The sequence below is a fragment of the Gorilla gorilla genome, chromosome 5 (assembly GCF_029281585.2).
Source record: "Gorilla gorilla gorilla isolate KB3781 chromosome 5, NHGRI_mGorGor1-v2.1_pri, whole genome shotgun sequence".
In the NCBI taxonomy this organism is placed as follows: domain Eukaryota; kingdom Metazoa; phylum Chordata; class Mammalia; order Primates; family Hominidae; genus Gorilla; species Gorilla gorilla.
The window spans coordinates 154346728-154364438 of NC_073229.2; the positions used below are offsets into that span (position 1 = coordinate 154346728).

The 17711-nt window shown below is 37.9% G+C and overlaps 1 protein-coding gene across 2 annotated transcripts in view; it reads right to left on the reverse strand.

The window, feature by feature from the left end:
• The window catches only part of SAMD3 (sterile alpha motif domain containing 3), a 72113-nt gene that overhangs the window by 9500 nt on the left and 44902 nt on the right, over window positions 1–17711 (reverse strand). For both annotated transcript variants that reach the window (XM_031012598.3, XM_055391661.2), the window contains one exon: window positions 1053–1253. In XM_031012598.3, the coding sequence (XP_030868458.2) occupies window positions 1053–1253 (201 nt within the window). The remainder of the gene's footprint in view (window positions 1–1052; window positions 1254–17711) is intronic.

A 17711-nucleotide genomic window follows, 5' to 3' on the forward strand; every position in this document is an offset into this window, starting at 1 on the left:
AGTTGGGACTACAGGCATGCACCACTAAGCTGGGGTAATTTTTGTACCTTTAGTAGAGATGGGGTTTTACCAGGTTGCTGAGGCGGGTCTTGAACTCCTGGGCTCAAGCAATCCACCCACCTCAGCCTCCCAAAGTGCTGGGATTACAGGCATGAGCCACCATGCCCGGCCCTAAATTTCATATATATTTAAGGACACTTATGAAATTATTTGGGATCATAAAGGAAACGTATTTTTACTAAGGATGCATAATAACAGTTCCTTAATAAACTACCTTGATTACATAAAAGCATGAAATGGGATAGTGATTCACATTGTCAAAATACCCCTAAGTGATGATCCGCCACCCTCCACAATATGTCCAATGACAGAGAACTCTTTAGTTCTGAAGGCAGCTAGTGCCTATTATCTGAATATGCTACTGAAATTCTTTTTTTTTTTTTTAATTTTTCCTTTTTCATGGTTAGGAAAGAGGGTGGGTGGGGAGGGTCTGCTTCCTGAAATTCCTATCAAATGGCTCTAGTTGCAGCCTTTGGGCCTCACACCCCACTGAGATTCACCCCCAATGTCTTGCTATGCTGTCCTGTTACCACTCCAAGAGGAAAGAGGGAAAAATCTATTTGGACACTGTAATCCCAGCACTTTGAGAGGCTGAGGCAGGCAGATCACCTGAGGTCAGGAGTTCAAGACCAACCTGGTCAAGATGGTGAAACCCCATCTCTACTGAAAATACAAAAATTAGTTGGGCGTGGTGGCACACACTTGTAGTCCCAGCTACTCAGGAGGCTGAGGCAGGAGATTCGCTTGAACCTAGGAGGCAGAGGTTGCAGTGAGATGAGATCGCAGGCCATTGCACTCCAGCCTGGGCGACAGAGCAAGACTCTGCCTGAAAAAAAAAAAAAAAATATATATATATATATATATAAAATATTAAAATATGTGTGTGTGTGTATATACATATATATGTGTGTGTGTGTGTATATACATATATATGTATGTATGTATGTATGTATATATATATATATATAGAGAGAGAGAGAGAATAAAGATACCTGATAAGGGCACTTCAAGAAAGGAAACAGTTTAAGAATGTCCTTCAGAGGTGTTCGGCTGCCAATCATCTTCCTTCTTATTTCCAAAGTTTGGCTCATTCTCTTGTCAATTTCTCTCCAGTCCTTTTCTGTTTTCACGTATTCTTGCTGGAACCACTTAATATGTTCATCTAGCTCAGAATCAAAACAAACAGCTTCTTCCTGCAAAACATTTTCAACATATCAATGGATTCCATGTTTCTATAAAAACTTGAATTTCAGGCTGTTATTGCACACTCTTAACTCATTCCTAAGGTGAGTATCACCATACCTGGTTACACTTGACGTTGAGCATAACTAATAAATGGACAGTCTTTAATGACAATAAATTAGATAGTTAATTACTTATGGAATTATAATCTATTCTCTTGAAAGATCTAAAAGAGTTACTTTAATTCCTACGTTATCCTTTTATATAGAGACAGATTATCCAGAAGATTCCCACTGAATCAAATGTTGCTCATTTCTATGCATTTCAATTTTAGAAGATAAAATGTTAAGAAGATATTTTTAAAAGTATTAAGGTTTTGTTATTACTATTATCTTTTTTCTTTTTAAATGCCTTTTTATAGCTGCAGTACCATGCCATATAATCCAAATTCAAAATAATAACAGTGGTTATTTTCTGATGCTAAATCATTAAACTAATAATTTTATTCACTATACAACTGGGTACGTTGGGCGGAGTGGGGGCAGCTAAGAAACACCTCACTTATTCTTGTTGAAAATCTAAGACAATCAGCTTTGAGGAAATAAGAAAAATATCTTTCTAGAAATATGAGTTAAGAGGACAGTCAGCTGAACTGCATGCAAATCAAAGTTGATCAACTGTCTAGCTGACCAGAATGTGAACAGATGATACCTATAAAAGATGAAAAAGATGATAAGGAACCTACAATCCTCTTATATCAAGGCTTTTACAAGCACATAGGAAAGCCTCAGTAGATCTACTTTCTGTGAACACAGAATGACTAACAAGACCTAAACCAAGTGAACGAACGCCTAGAAAAATAAAATTATCAAAATTAAGAAGAAGTTCCTATAATCTTACACAAATTTAGTTGGAAGATAAAAGTCTTTCCACAAAGAAAATACCAAGAAAGACTTGAGGGTTTTACAGACAAAATCTACTTAACTTTTGAAACACAGTGTTCAAATTTATGCAAAATTTTTCAAGAAAAAGGAAAGGAGGCCAGGCATGGTGGCTCACACCTGTAATCCCAGCACTTTGGAAGGACAAGGCAGGAGGATCACCTAAAGCCAGGAGTTCAAGACCAGCCTGGCCAACATAGCGAAACCCCACCTCTACTAAAAATACAAAAATTAGCCGACATAGTAGCATGCACCTGTAATCCCAGCTACTTGGGAGGCTGAGGCATGAGAATTGCTTGAACCGGGAAGCAGAGCCGAGATCACACCACTGCACTCCAGCCTGGGAGACAGAGCAAGACTGTCTCAAAAAAAAAAAAAAAAAAAAGAAAAGAAAAAAAAGGAATACTCTCTAACCCATCCTGTGAAGCCTCTATGACACTGATCCCCAAACCTGAAAGAACAGTGTAAGAAAGGAAAAGTGCAGTCACTCTCGTTCATGAACAAAGTTGCAGATATTAGAAACAAGGAACAACTAACTTGAATTTATTATACCTCAGAAACTCAAGGGTAGTTTGACATTGGTAAGGGAACTATAGCAAATTAAAAGAAAACATGATTGATTTACCCATTACGTTTCACATACTATCATACTAAAATCTCAGTTTGGGGGCCACTGTTATAGAAAGATTCGGGGCAGAAAAGAGGTAGGTTTTGAGAAACGTGTGTATGAACAGTATGATTGTTGGGCACAGCAGCTCACACCCAGTAATCCCAATACTTTGGGAGGTTGAGGCTGAGGGTTACTTGAGGCCAGGAGTTTGAGAGAAGCCAGGGCAACATAGCAAGGCTCTATCTCTACAAAAACAATAATAAATGTTGGGAGGCCGAGGCGGGCGGATCACCTTAGGTCAGGAGTTTGAGACCAGCCTGGCTAACATGGTGAAACCCTATCTCTACTAAAAATACAAAAAAGTAGCCAGGTGTGGTGGCGCATTCCTGTAATCCCAGCTACCCAGGGGACTGAGACAGGAGAATCATTTGAACCTGGGGGACAGAGGTTGTGGTGAGCCGAGATCGTGCCACTGTGCTCCAGCCTAGGCAACAGAGTGAGACTCCGTCTCAAAAAATAAATAAATAAATAAATAAATAATAAAATTACAACAGTTCCGTAATTTTACTTGGATTATCTAAACGTGTAAACGTCATATACTGCATTAATTAACTAATTAAAGATGAAAAAACATGACCATTTCAAATAATGCAGAAAAAGTATCTCATAGTATCCCTCTATGATTAAAGAAAAAACTTTTGCCAAAATAAGAGAAATTTTCAAAACCTATAAAGTTATATACCAAAAACCTAGAGCTAACATAACTTTTTTTTTTTTTTTTTTTTGAGACAAGGTCTCTGTCACCCAGGCTGAAGTGCAGTGGCGTGATCACAGCTCAGTGCAGCCCTAAACTTCCAGGCACAAGTGATCAACTGTCCCAACAGATGGGCCTACAGGGCCATGCCACCACACCTGGTTAATTTTTGTATTTTTTGTAGAGACAGGTCTTGCCATGTTGCCCAGGCTGGTCTTGAACCCCTGGGCTTAAGTGATCTGCTACCTTGGCCTCCCAAATTGTTGGGATTACAGGCATGAGCCACCACGCCTGACAGATATGATTTTTAATGGTGAAATTTTAAAAGAATAATCTTTAAAATCAGAAGCAACACAAAGATGCTTTATTAAACTCTTACTCAGCCTGTACCGAAATTCTAGTCAGAGAAGTAAGACAGGAAAATAAAAGGTATAAAAATTGAAAAGATAGAAATGAAATTGTCAATATTCATAGATGATGTGATTGTTCAAGAGAAAACTTAAAATCATGCATATGTAATTTGTTACAGCTGAGTTTTTCAGAGCAACTGAATACAAGATAAATATTCTAACATACGCTAACATAGAAAATACAATTTTTTACAATTATATTTTGCAAAAAAAAAAATTAAATTGCAAAAAAAAACCTTATAAGATACCTAGGAATAAAACTAACAAAAAATGTGGAAGACTTTTAAGAAAATTATGAAACTATAAAATATTAATGAGACTTAAATAAATGGATAGTCTATTATGTTCACAGCTAGAAAGATTCAATATTGTAAGAAAGTCATCTTTCTCCAAGTAGAGCTGCTGATTCAATATTTCTGTCAAAATCCCAAACCTATCAAAAACCACAATTTTTTTATCAGAACTTGACTAGCTGATTCTAAAACTCATTTGAAAGATTAAAGACCTCAAGAATGACCAAGGCATTCTTAAAGAATAATAAAGCAGTGATGGGAAAGTATCAAGACATTTTACAGCTATGTAAGTAAGGAAGTTGGTATTGATGCAGGGATAGATGACTTTACTAGCGGAAAACAGCAGAGCTTCTAGACACAGAGCCATGGAAACAACAGAGATGGCATCACGAATCTGAGGAAGAGAATGACTATTTTCTGAAAGGTGCAAGAAAATTTTCTATCCATAAGGAAAAAAAAATCCCATATGGCTTAAGAAGTTAAATTTTAAGAGCAAAAACTTAAAAAAATTTAAAGAAAATATAGAAATATTTCTTATCACTTCAAGGTAAGAAAGGATTTCCTAAAAGTGTTACCAGTGGAGGGCCTTGACTACAAGTTGTCCAGGTTCTTGGCGTTTTGAACAAAGAATTGGAAGAAATGCACAACAAAGCCATGAAATAAAGAAGCAACAAAAACAAAGATTTATTGAATCAAAAGTATACTCCACAGAGTGGGAGCAGGCTCAAGCTGGCTGCTCAAGAGAATTTTCTGGGTTTTAAATAGCCTCTAGTGGTTTCCCACTGGTGACTTGGTTTACACCCTATGTAAATACAGGAGAGGCCCACGACCAGTCTGATTGGTTGTGGAAGGTGACCAATCAGTAGCTGAAGTTACAAAATTACACTCTATGCAAATGTATGATTGGTTGTGGGAAGGGACTAGAGGCTGAAGTGAAGTAACAAAGTTATATCCCAATGCAAATGAAGACTAGGCCTGCTACCAGTCTGATTGGTTGCAAGAGGGGACCAATCAGAGGTTGATATGGTTTGGCTCTGTGTCCCCACCCAAATCTCATCTTGTAGCTCCCATAATTCCCACATGTTGTGGGAAGGACCAGTTGGGAGATGATTGAATCATGGGGGCAAGTCTTTCTCATGCTGTTCTCATGGTAGTGAATGGGTCTCACAAGATCCAATGGTTTTAAAAACGGGAGTTTCTCTGCACAAGCTCTCTGTCTGCCTGTTGCCATCCACAGAAGATGTGACTTTCTCCTCCTTGCCTTCTGACATAATTGTGAGGCCTCCCCAGTCATGTGTAACTGTAAGTTCAATAAGCCTCTTTCTTTTGTAAATTGCCTGGTCTCAGGTATGTCTTTATCAGCAGTGTGAAAACAGACTAATACAGAAGTACTTTCCATTTTTCGTCTGCCACACAGAGGCGGGTGGGAGATTGCAAAGGGAGTAGCCTCTGGTCCTTTTGTTAGCTGGGCATGGAAAGTTGGGGTTTTCCTTTTGATTCAGTTCGAGGAAGTTGGTGCAAATTGGCCTTAGGCTTCCTGCCTTCAGACCCTATTCTCCTGCCTCAAAAGCACTGATCATAAGACAAATGATTGATAACTCTAACTACATTAAAATTGCAACCTTGTCTTTCCTTGTCAAAAGACACCAGAAAGAAATTTAAAAGGCAAGGCACAAACTGTGAGAAGATATTGGGAACAAATATAATTAGTAAAGGAGTAGAATACAGAATATACAAAGGATTTTTACAAGTAAATTGAAAAAAAGGGCAGCCTCAGAGAAAAATAAGCAAAAGACATGAACAGACACTTTACAGAGGAGGAAACATGAATATTTCATAAACATATGAAAAGATGATCACCCTCATACATAACTGAAATGGAAGCCAAACACAGTACCATTGTATTCCCAGTAGATTGGAAGTGGGGTGGTGGCATTGCATGGGGGTGGGGTGAGTGGAAAAGAAATCAGATGATTAACGAGTGCTGCTCAGGGAGCTTAATCATCCAGGAAAATAATTTGGCACTGTCTTACAGAATTGAATATCTGCACACCCTGTGAGCCAGTGAGCCAGCAAATCCACTCCTAAGTATAAATCCTTGAAAAAAAGCTTCACATATGCTTCAAGACACACATACAAGAATAATCACAGCAGCATAGTTCATAACAGCCAACACTGGAAACAAATCAAATATCCGTTAAGAAGAGAACAGCCAAATAAACTGGTTGCCTGTCACAATAGATTAAACCAACAGGAAAACGAATAAACTACACTCAACTGAACAACCTGGATGAATTCCAGTGACATTACATTGATTGAAAAAAAGGAACTTATCAAAGGCAACATATAGTTTTCATATCATTTTGTAAACCTTAAAAACAAGCAAAACTAGAATTTGTTTTAGGCTGGGGTAGTGAAGGAAAATTCGTGGAAGATGAGGAACTGATCAGATTTTAAGGGATAATAGAATTTGAAAGAAGAAAGGACAGTTCTGGGTGGAGAGACAGGAAGGGCAGAGCATGTTATGGGAATGTTTAACAGAGCAAATCTGAAGATTGTGGAAAACCATAGACGGCCAGGGTTTAAAGCTGGGACTTAAAGGCGATGAAATCTTTTAATTGAGGTTGGAAGAATAGCTAGGAAACTTGTGAATGCAGAGATAGAGATTTGATATTTCTTATAAATTATCTAGATTTAGATATATAGAAAGGGAGATAATTATAGGAGCAGGAGAACCAGGATAATGGATTGTCAACGAAGCCAAGGAGTTTCAAATGTAAAATGTGGAAGGTGGTGAAAAGAAAAAAAAATCTTTAAGCTTCAGATATGTCAGATCTTCATTTACTTTCAAGCTTTGTTTGTATGTTTTAAACTGTTGAACATAAAAATGGACCACAGAGGATTTATTCAAATAAAATATGTGCTTGAAAAAAAAACAAGCAAAACTAAGCAATATATCTCTTAAGAATTCATGCATATGTGACAATGTCATTTATTTTTAAAACAGGTGAATGATAAACATAAAATTCAGAGTAGTGATTACTTCTAGAGGCCTGTGGTGTTGGAAAGGCAGGTGACAGGAGAGGGGAGGAAAACTCAGGCACACACAATGGTGCAGGCAGTGTTCTAGTTCTAAAGTTAAATGCTGAGTTAACAGTGTTTATTTTGTCTCATAAACTACATATATGTTACATATGTAGTTTTTCTTCTGTATGTCCCAAATGCATAGAATGACAATTTCTTAAGAAAACATTTTAATTTTTAAAGTACAGAAAAAATAGTTTAATTATCTAAATGGCTTTCTTTCATCTACTGAAATATAGTAGAAGTTATATAATTGCTGATATTGACATTTAGATATTACTGTATTTATAATGTACTACTTCCTCCAAAACTCTTACCCAATTATGAAAATAAAGTTTCTAGAGAACTTCCACCTGATCAGACTGATGGGATTAACACAGTGTTGGTGGGTTGTATTCTAGACTGAAGTGATTTTCCTAATTATTAAAAAGCTACATCAGAATTTAAAATTCTCACCATTTTAATGATTTACATATTGTTAGATTTATATATTGTTAGATATACTGTTAATGATTTATATATTATTAAAGCTGGAAAGAACTTAGAAACCACCTAGTCCATGCCTCACACTTCACTGATGGGCAAATTGAGACCCTCAAAGGGGAAGTGACTTTTCCAAGCACAGAGATGCTCAGGTGTGCAGGTTTCTGTTAGGGTAGTTCCCCACTTCTCTAACAGGCTGATTTCTTTAACAGCGCACGTTGAAATGAGGCAACTAGTGAGTAAGAAATGTCTGAATCTTACAGAACAGCAGCTGGAAACAGCTGCTGACTGTTGACTTCAAGATGTCTGTCTCAGCAGACAAAGTTAATGGAGGGCCGTGCTCAAGGAGGAATCAAAGAAAGAAGACATGAAGCACAAAAGAGATCACTTCAGGCCAAGAAATACACTGAAGGGAAGTGTAGTACTCACCTGTGAGATGTGTGACTTTAGAGGAATCAGCATAAATTAACCAGAACATTAACTTGAGTTAGAGCCAAACAAATTGTATAAAGAGTGTATGCTATGCTTCCTTTACCACACCAGTTTTGGCAACATAGAGTGTGGTCTCTCTACTCCAACACCACAGTAACCTAAGCTCTCACAGAGTTGGTTGTAATAGCAGAGCATAGTTCTAGCCAACTTTTAGTTTAAGCTGACAGCTGGAGCAGAAATAAGGAGGAGAATATTTCTAAGTTTGATTTCAACAGAAGAATGAGTCTGCTTTTGAAGTAGTAAGACGGCATGGTTAAAAATGTAGTTATAGCTTTTTTATCTCCCAGAATTGAATAAAAACTCATCTTGACTTTTATAAAGATAACTTTGTTCTATATCCCACAATCTGAATAAGTTTACAAAGAGGGTATCTTGTTATGAAAATGGAATAATTCTCTTTAAAAAAATGTTTTTAAGAAAACGGTATCTTGCCATGTTGCCCAAGCTTGTCGTGAACTCCTGGGCTCAAGGCTTTCTCCCATTTCAGCTCCCAAAGTGCTGGGGTTACAGGCATGAGTCACTGCATCTGGTCCCTGAATAATTCTTATAAATACCCTATGAAAAATCTACTTTAAAGGCACTATGTAAATAAAGGTTTCATACCTAAGATTGTGGACTGTAGCTTCTGAACATCACCAGCAAGTAACTGGACATACTCCTAGCTAACTATAGTGTTCTCTGCAGATTGTCATCTCACTCATTCTGTAATTACCCAAGGGGTGTATTTGTCTGAACTGTCCAGTATGGTAGCCACTAGCCACATGTGGCTTCTGAGTACGTGAAATGTGACTAGCCCAAATTGATATTTCTAATATTTAACAATTTTAATTGTCATTTTTATTATTTTTTAATAGAAGAGTGGGTTTTGCTATGTTGCCCAGCTGGATTCTAACTCCTGGGCTCAAGCAATCCTCCTGCATTTGCCTCCCAAGTAGCTGGGACTACAGGCATGTGCCACTTAACCTGGCTTTTCTTTTTCCCCCAGAGATAGCCCAAATTGAAATGTAAGCTGCAAACACTGTATTTCAAATATTTAGTATGCAAAAAAAATGTAAAATATCTCATTAAAAATTTTTAAGAATTTTAAGAATTACATGTTGAAATAATATTTTGCATATAGTGAGTTAAATATACTGTTAATGTTAATTCCATTTGCCACTTTTTAAAAATTTCTGCTACTAGAAAATTTAAAACTACATATGCAGCACATATTATATTTCTATTGGACAGTGTTGTGTTAGATACTAGGTGTTTCCTCATACCAAATCCCAATCATCCTCATTTCCAATTCTATTGTCGTCAAGTGTTGACTTGGAAATGATGTACCCCCTGTGGAACTTGAACAGTAGCTTAGCTTAGCATTCAGGCATGTGTCTCAGTCAATCAGCAGGCAGAGTTTCACCCATGCAACCTTGCCCCATGTTTCCAAGTGTGCAGCTTACTTGTAAAACTTCGCAGTATTAGTAAATATGCCACCTGCTAATGACAGTAATTGCACTCTATGTAGAATGAAATTAACTGTCAAGATTTTTCTTCAACTTTTGCTGTCTTGTTCAATTTTCTATGATGAGAGAAGCATCTGTGGAAAAGGCTATAAAATAATTAGTATTATGCAATAAATCATTATGTGTCAGGCCTAGTAAAAAACCAACAGTAAGTGTTGTAAGATAAATCCAAAGAAACTTAGCCAATATTCTTAACATTTGACTCACTAGGTAGTTTTTGTGCAACATTAATTCTATTTTATTTCTAAGCCAAATAAATCTAAAACACAAAGCTATTTGATAGCTTTCAAAGCTATAGGGTATATATGTACCCAATAAGTAGGAAAAGAAAATGTTTTAAGAGAGAAATGAATTATAGGTATAGTGTTAATAATTTAACACCTGGTAGTTAACTAACTTATTTAGCAAATATGTGGAAGGCTTTGGAATACAAGAACATCCTAAAAGCATTTATCAAATCCATGCATCAGTATCCTACACATAAAGTAGGTTGAAAAAAAAAAAGAGGCACAAGTTAACCTCTCTAAAGAAATTGCCATGTTGTTCCAGTATATATTTGATAGAATATTTCACATCAGAATGCGGCAAAATGTTAGGTATTTTTTCCTCTATGTTTCAGACTTAGAGAAATGTCCTTAACATTAAGGTCACAAAGGAGACAATCAATTCCTAGTACTGAGGGCTTAGAAAGAATCTTCAAATAAATTAGCTGTAAAAATGAAAACTAGGTGTTTTTACTTAAAGCAAAATCATTTTTCCTATGTTCTAAGTGTTCTTATTACAACAAATGGCAATAACTCTCATATATTTCCCCACGCTAAAGATAGTACAAGGACACAGATTGTAAAATCACAAGGGAGGATGGCAGGACTAGCCTGATCCTCAAAAAATGCCTTCATTGCTTCATGAAGCAGCACAGGCACAGGAGAATCACAGAGAAGTGGATCGAATGAATACTTGACACAGTGTGTTCGGAGTCCCTGGTATTACCTGCAACAGGCAAGATTACACTGCTGCACCTGATAACCCCCACACTTTATAGTGACAAAAGTTTATCACACATATGACATGCCCATCTTGGGTCCTGCTCCTATCCTCCTTACCCAAGGACGTGGCTCGATCATCTAGAATGTTGTCAGTTGTCACTAAAAAAAGGGGAAAATGAGGAATTGTATACTGGATCTTTAATGCGCATGTCACATCTGCTCACATTTCATTGGCCAGCCTTGTGACCACACCTAACTTCAAGGGGGTAGAGAAGGACAATCCTGCTGATTGTACAAAGGGAAACAATTGGTTAAACTGGTAAGTAACAGGGCTGGGAGGGTTACATCAGGAAGATATAGCAATTATAAACTTATATACACCTAACAACAGAGCCCCCAAAACCATGAGACAAAAACTGACAGAACTGAAAGGCAAAACAGACAATTCCAGAATTATAGTTGGAGACTTCAATACTTCACTTTCAATAATAAATAGAACTACTAGACAGATGATAAGCAAGGAACTAAAAAATTCAAACAACTGTTGTTTCTGGAGAAGACAACATACATTGTAAGAACTTGGAATCAGAAATAATGAATACATCATAAAATGAAGACCTCTTAGTGATGAAATTAAAAGATATTTTGAAGAAACTAATAGGACTGTTACTTATTTAAAACTCTTAAAGCAAAACAGAAACCAAATGTAGATTAAACTAACTGACAAAGATAAAATGATCCATGCACCTACATAACATTAAGAGCCTCCAAATCAAGAAAACTCCATTACAGTTAGAAAACAAAACAAAACAAAAACCAACAAAAACAAACAAACAAAACACAGAAAGAGATAAGCAAAGGCTCCAGCTGAGATGTAAATGGTATTTACATCCTTTGTATTCTGCTTCAAGAAAACAAAATTATTTTCACCAAATATCAAATTTAGAGTGAATTTACCCCATAAAGACAGAGGAGAATCTTTTCAAAGTAGTTGAAAAGATCAGCCATAAATGTAAAGAGCTAGACACCTATACAGTACACATCAAAAGTTTTTCAGAAAATTTCTAAAGAATCACTGGCTATTATCAAAGTCAGCTTTTTTTTTCATGGCCAAAAAGTTTATGATAATAGGTTGATAGCTCTACCGGCTGAAAGAAACTTTAGTAATTAAGAAAAGAAAATGCATGCATTAGTCAAGAAAGTATTAAGAAGTTAAGCATTTCGGTAAGTATGTTTACATCCTGATGCTTCAAATGGGGCATTTGACAGAGGCCAAGAGGACCATCAAGGAATTTTTTGGTTGAAGAGATCCCCAAGGAAAGGATAAACATCGAGCTATGATGACATGGGGATCCAAGGTCCCGTGCCCCATGTAGACCAGATACGACCTCCTTCATCCCAGGGTCAGGAGAGTAAGAGCAGGATCCCTCCACCAGTCCATCTCTATTCAGTTACAGCAGGATGCTTCTGCAAGAGCTAGCCAGAGCTTGTCCTGGTGCTCCCTGTGCTGGCCAATGCTCAGAACCTTCTTTTGGTTTAACACTCCCTTCATTCATGGCACCACAGCCCAGGATGTCATTCTGTGAGAGGGCAGATGCTACAAGGGGGTCCTGGGGGCTGGTTTAAGAGGACTCCCTCTTCCCCTTATTCTGAAAATGAGGATGAACTTACACAGAATCTTCTCCACTGAGGGACTCCCCTGACACAGCATATCTTCCACGGGGCAACAAAAAATGTCTCTACACTAAGTAGTACTAAGTAATAAACACTAAGTGGAAAATGCAATATAGAATGGCATAAGAACAGTCTGTATATGCTGTTAAATAGAGATCTCCATGTAATGAACCACTTTCTCAACACCAATTACAAAACAGCCCATTTTCTTCATGGGTTTATGGTGCCACTTTTATTGTACATTAAGTTCCCAAATAGACTTGGGTGTATTCTGGGCATTCTCTCTTATTCCATTGGTCTATCAAAGATGAACTGCAGATGACTTAAAGATTTAAACATGAAAGTTAAAATTACAAACATAATAGAAGAAAGAATAAGGGAGTAACTTTGTGACTTGGGGTATGGGAAAGACTGCAGTCTACAAATCAACAAGAAAAAGATGCAAACCCATTAGAAAACAGGCAATGGATCTAAAGAGGTAATTTTCTAGAAGAAATGCAAAAGGCTAACACACATATGAAGAGATGCCTAGACTCAGTAATCCATGGAAATGTAAATCACAGCAAGAATGAAATTATACTTTATACCTATTAGTCTTGGCAGCATTTTGAAGGCTAGATAATGGTAAGCATTGGCAATGGTAAGCAATGGTAAGCAGGGATCTGCACTGGTGTGGGAGTGAGACTAGCAAAGTCTTTCTGAAGAGCAACTGGTCAAATTAAGTACATGCATACCTTGAGCCCCATCAGTTCCACTTCTGGATGTGCAACCCAAAGAAAGGACACACAGCTTCATAACCAGGTATGCATAACGGTGTTCTCTGTGGTGCAATTTGTAGTGGGAACGGGACTTGAGGCAAGAGTACTCTATAATGGTTAAAATCAATGGACTTGAAATATACACGAATGAATCTTTAAAAGAGTGTCAGTTTAAAAGGTGAAACCGAATGAGGTAAAGAATCCTCATTTATGTTAAATCAAATATACATGAAACCCAAATGACAGAACACATTCTGGAACATTTACAAACAAACAAAAAATACATATGAAACGCTTTAAAATGGTTTCCTACAGTCAGAGGTGGGGAGAAAGGCAGATAGAAATGGGGACAGAAAGGAATAATCAAACCAGAAAAAGATCCAGCACAGGGCAACAGTGATAATGTGCCATGAAGTGAGAAGTTGGATTCATTCAACTTTAACACCTAAGGATTATGACAAAAAAAAACTACTGTATAAAGTACAATCTTACATTGCCATGCAGTTCCACACAATTCCTCTAAGCTTTTAAATCCAACATTTTCATCATTTTAACAAGATACTGTCAGTAACTTATGAAATTACCCAGTTAAATGTACTGGTTTAAGAATCTAATTATATCTGTTTATAAATACACGATGAGGTACAGTAAGACACTTAAGAAAAGAAAGCAGATTTATCAATTCATGGGGCTATACGCTCTCTGGACCTAAAACTAAAAGTCAGATGCATAAGAAGCGATGGCACAGCTGCTGCATTGACTGCACGACCATACACGCAGCCACATGAGGTCTTGAGATTGGAAAGGCATTTTTAAACATTGCAAAATACCCGGCATTATGCAAGATTGGTCTGGGAACATAATGTGGGATTCTGACAAGCAAAGCTATATATATAACATGATCATAAGTCTTTCTAGCAGTGGGACATGAGGAACTCAGGTATGTTGACTCACAGGTGGTGCTTTGGCATTGCAGATGCTTCAAGTTTTGCAGCCAAAGAACATAGCTTAAGCAGAGCTAAAATGGCAAAGAGAATGCAGTGGGTGGAGTGTTAGGGACAAAAGATCTGCCCCCTCTGCTCAGACCTGCAGAAGTTCTGCAGCTGCCTGGTCTACCTGTGGAAGCCCATGTGACAGAACTAAGAAATCCACCCTGGCCAGGCGCGGTGGCTCATGCCTGTAATCCTAGCACTTTGGGAGGCCAAGGTGGGCGGATCACCTGAGGTCAGGAGTTCGAGACCAGCCTGCCCAACTTGGCAAAACCCCATCTTTACTAAAAATACAAAAAATTAGCAGGGCATGGTGTTGCGTGCCTGTAATCCCAGCTACTCAGGAGGCTGAGGCAGGAGAATCACTTGAATCCAGGAGGCAGAGGTTGCAGTGAGCCAAGATCATGCAACTGCACTCCAGCCTGCACGATGAGTGAAACACCATCCAAAACAAAAAACAAAAAAATCCACCTTCTTTCATTAAGACATCTACCTTCAGTTCTTTGGTAAATCCCATCAGACCACCAAAGGAAAAAAACAGAAACAAAATTAAGCAAAACAAAAGAAAATCTCTTCCTCTATTTATCCCTTCCCAAGATCTTCCTCCAGTTTAGCCAAACCCACTTTCTTGCCTTTGAGTGAATGGCCAGACTCCTGTGTCTTGCCTGCATCAACATTTTCGATCTCTGCGGCATAGGAAATAATTTTTTTCTGTATTATAAAAATATTGTGCCCAGTTAAAAAATTTTAAAACGTGAGAGTTACCCAGGTGTGTCTTAAACATTTTTAATGTTCAGAAATCTTTTTCTTTTTCTTTTTTTCTTGAGACAGGGTCTGGCTCTGTCACCCAGGCTAGAGTGCAGTGGTGCGTTCTCAGCTCACTGAAGTCTCAACCTCCCTGGCTCGAGCAGTTCTCACCACCTCAGCCTCACGAGTAACTGGGACTTACAGGCACATGCCACCAGACCTGGCTAATTTTGTTTAGTTTTTGTAAAGAGGGGGTCTCACTATGTTGCCCAGGCTGGTTTCAATATACATGACACATGGACTCAAGTAATCCTCCTGTCTCAGTCTCCCAAAGTGCTGGGATTACAAACGTGAGCCACCATGCCTGGCTCAGCAATCTTAAAGACATTACAAAGGAGCTATCGACGGAAGAAGTTCAAACCAAAGATTAAAAATAATGTTGGTAATCACTCTGAAAAATAAAATTATATGAGATAAATTCAAATGATGGAACCCCCCCCACACACATACTTCTTAGTGTTTGTACATTTGCTTAATCCCCATGTAGTGTACAAAATACAGAAACAGAGTGTTTCTGTAATATTCCACTATAAATAGTTTTCTTATCCTTTAAAGCTTTTTGCTTTACAGAACATGAGAGCATAAACGGAGAGGCTATAGTCTTCAAAGAATCAGCGATTTGCACTATTTGTAAGGGGGAAAAAAGTTAAATCCTTACCAATTAGATTTGTTTGCCAGCAAAAATGTTGTCTCTGTAGACGTCAACAATGACCACCCTATCGTCTCTTTTTTAGCCTTAGCTGGCAGAAAGGTCAAAACTAAATTCCATTACCATTTAACTGCTAACCCCAATACATTCAATTCCCTGTTCTTTCTGTAGCAAAGGGCCCTGGATTGACCATAGCAGGGTTCATCTTAGGATTCAAGAATGTCTTGGAGGCTAGAAAGGAAAAACCACGAAGAGTGTAGTTCCATGAAGAAGGGACAGAAAATGTGAGTACACAAGCTGGTTAAAAGATGATGTGTCAACACAAGAGGGGGGCTTGTATTTAGACTCGTGTCCAGGGGTGTGACCTCTTATCCCACGGACTGACCCTTGAGTTCTAAGGCTGGGGACAACTGCTGGGGACAATTGATTTTACCATTCATCAATTCCATTGAATTTTGGTGGGAAATACCACATAGAAAAAGACGGGAAACTGAATGGAAAGGAACTCCACCTTTATTCTACTGAAAATCAAATGTTTGAGAAAAGCAACTTATGCATAATGTAATGCTGTTATTTTACAAAGTGATTTTTATTTTATTTCATTTTAAGTGTTGGGATACATGTGCAGAAAGTGCAGGTTTGTTAATAGGTACACATGTACCATGGTGGTTTGCTGCACCTATCAACCTGTCATCTAGGTTATAAGATCCACATGTATTAGGTATTTGTCCTAATGCTCTCCCTCCCCTTGTCCCCCACCGCCAACAGGCCCTGGTGTGTGATGGTCCCCTCCCTGTGTCCATGTGTTTTCATTGTTCAATTCCAACTTATGAATGAGAACACATGGTGTGTTTGGTTTCCTGTTTCTGTGTCAGTTTGCTGAGAATGATGGCTTCCAGCTTCATCTATATCCCTGTAAAGGACATGAACTCATTCTTTTTTATGGCTGCATAGTATTCCGTGGTGTATATGTGCCACATTTTCTTTATCCAGTCTATCATTGATGGAATTTGGGTTGGTTCCAAGTCTTTGTGATTGTAAATACTGGTAGCTTGATGGGAATAGCATTGAATCTATAAATTACTTTAGGCAGTATGGCCATTTTCATGATATTGATTCTTCCTATCCATGAGCATGGAATGTCTTTTTTTTCCTTTGTGTCCTGTCTTATTTCTTGAGCAGTGGTTTGTAGTTCTCCTTGAAGAGGTCCTTCATGTCCCTTGTAAGTTGTATTCCTAGGTATTTTATTCTCTTTGTAGCAATTGCAAATGGGAGTTCACTCATGATTTGGCTGTTTGTCTATTATTGGTGTATAGGAATGCTTGTGGTTTTTGCACATTGATTTTGTATCCTGAGAATTTGCTGAAGTTGCTTATCAGCTTAAGGAGTTTTTGGGTGAGATGATGGTGTTTTCTAAATATACAATCATGTCATCTGCAAACAGAGACAATTTGACTTCCTCTCATCCTATTTGAATACTCCATTTCTTTCTCTTGCCTGACTGCTCAGGTCAGAACTTCCAATACTATCTTGAATAAGAGTGGTGAGAGAGGGCATCCTTGTCTTGTGCTGGTTTTCAAAGGGAACGCTTCCAGCTTGTGCCCATTCAGTGTGATGTTGGCTATGGGTTTGTCATAAATAGCTCTTATTATTTTGAGATATGTTCCATCAATACCTAGGTTATTGAGAGTTTTTAGCATCAAGGGATGTTGAATTTTATCGAAGGCCTTTTCTGCATCTATTGAGATAGGCATGTGGTTTTTGTCATTGGTTCTGTTTATGTAATGGATTATGTTTATTGATTTGCTTATGTTGAACCAGCCTTGCACACCAGGGATAAAGCTGACTTGATCGTGGGGGATAAACTTTTTGATGTGCTGCTGGATTTGGTTTGCCAGTATTTTATTGAAGATTTTTGTGTTGATGTTTGTCAGGGATATTGGCCTGAAATCTTCTGGTACATTGTATCTTTGTTCTCACTGGTTTCAAAGAACATCTTTGTTTCTGCCTTCATTTCATTATTTACCCAGTATC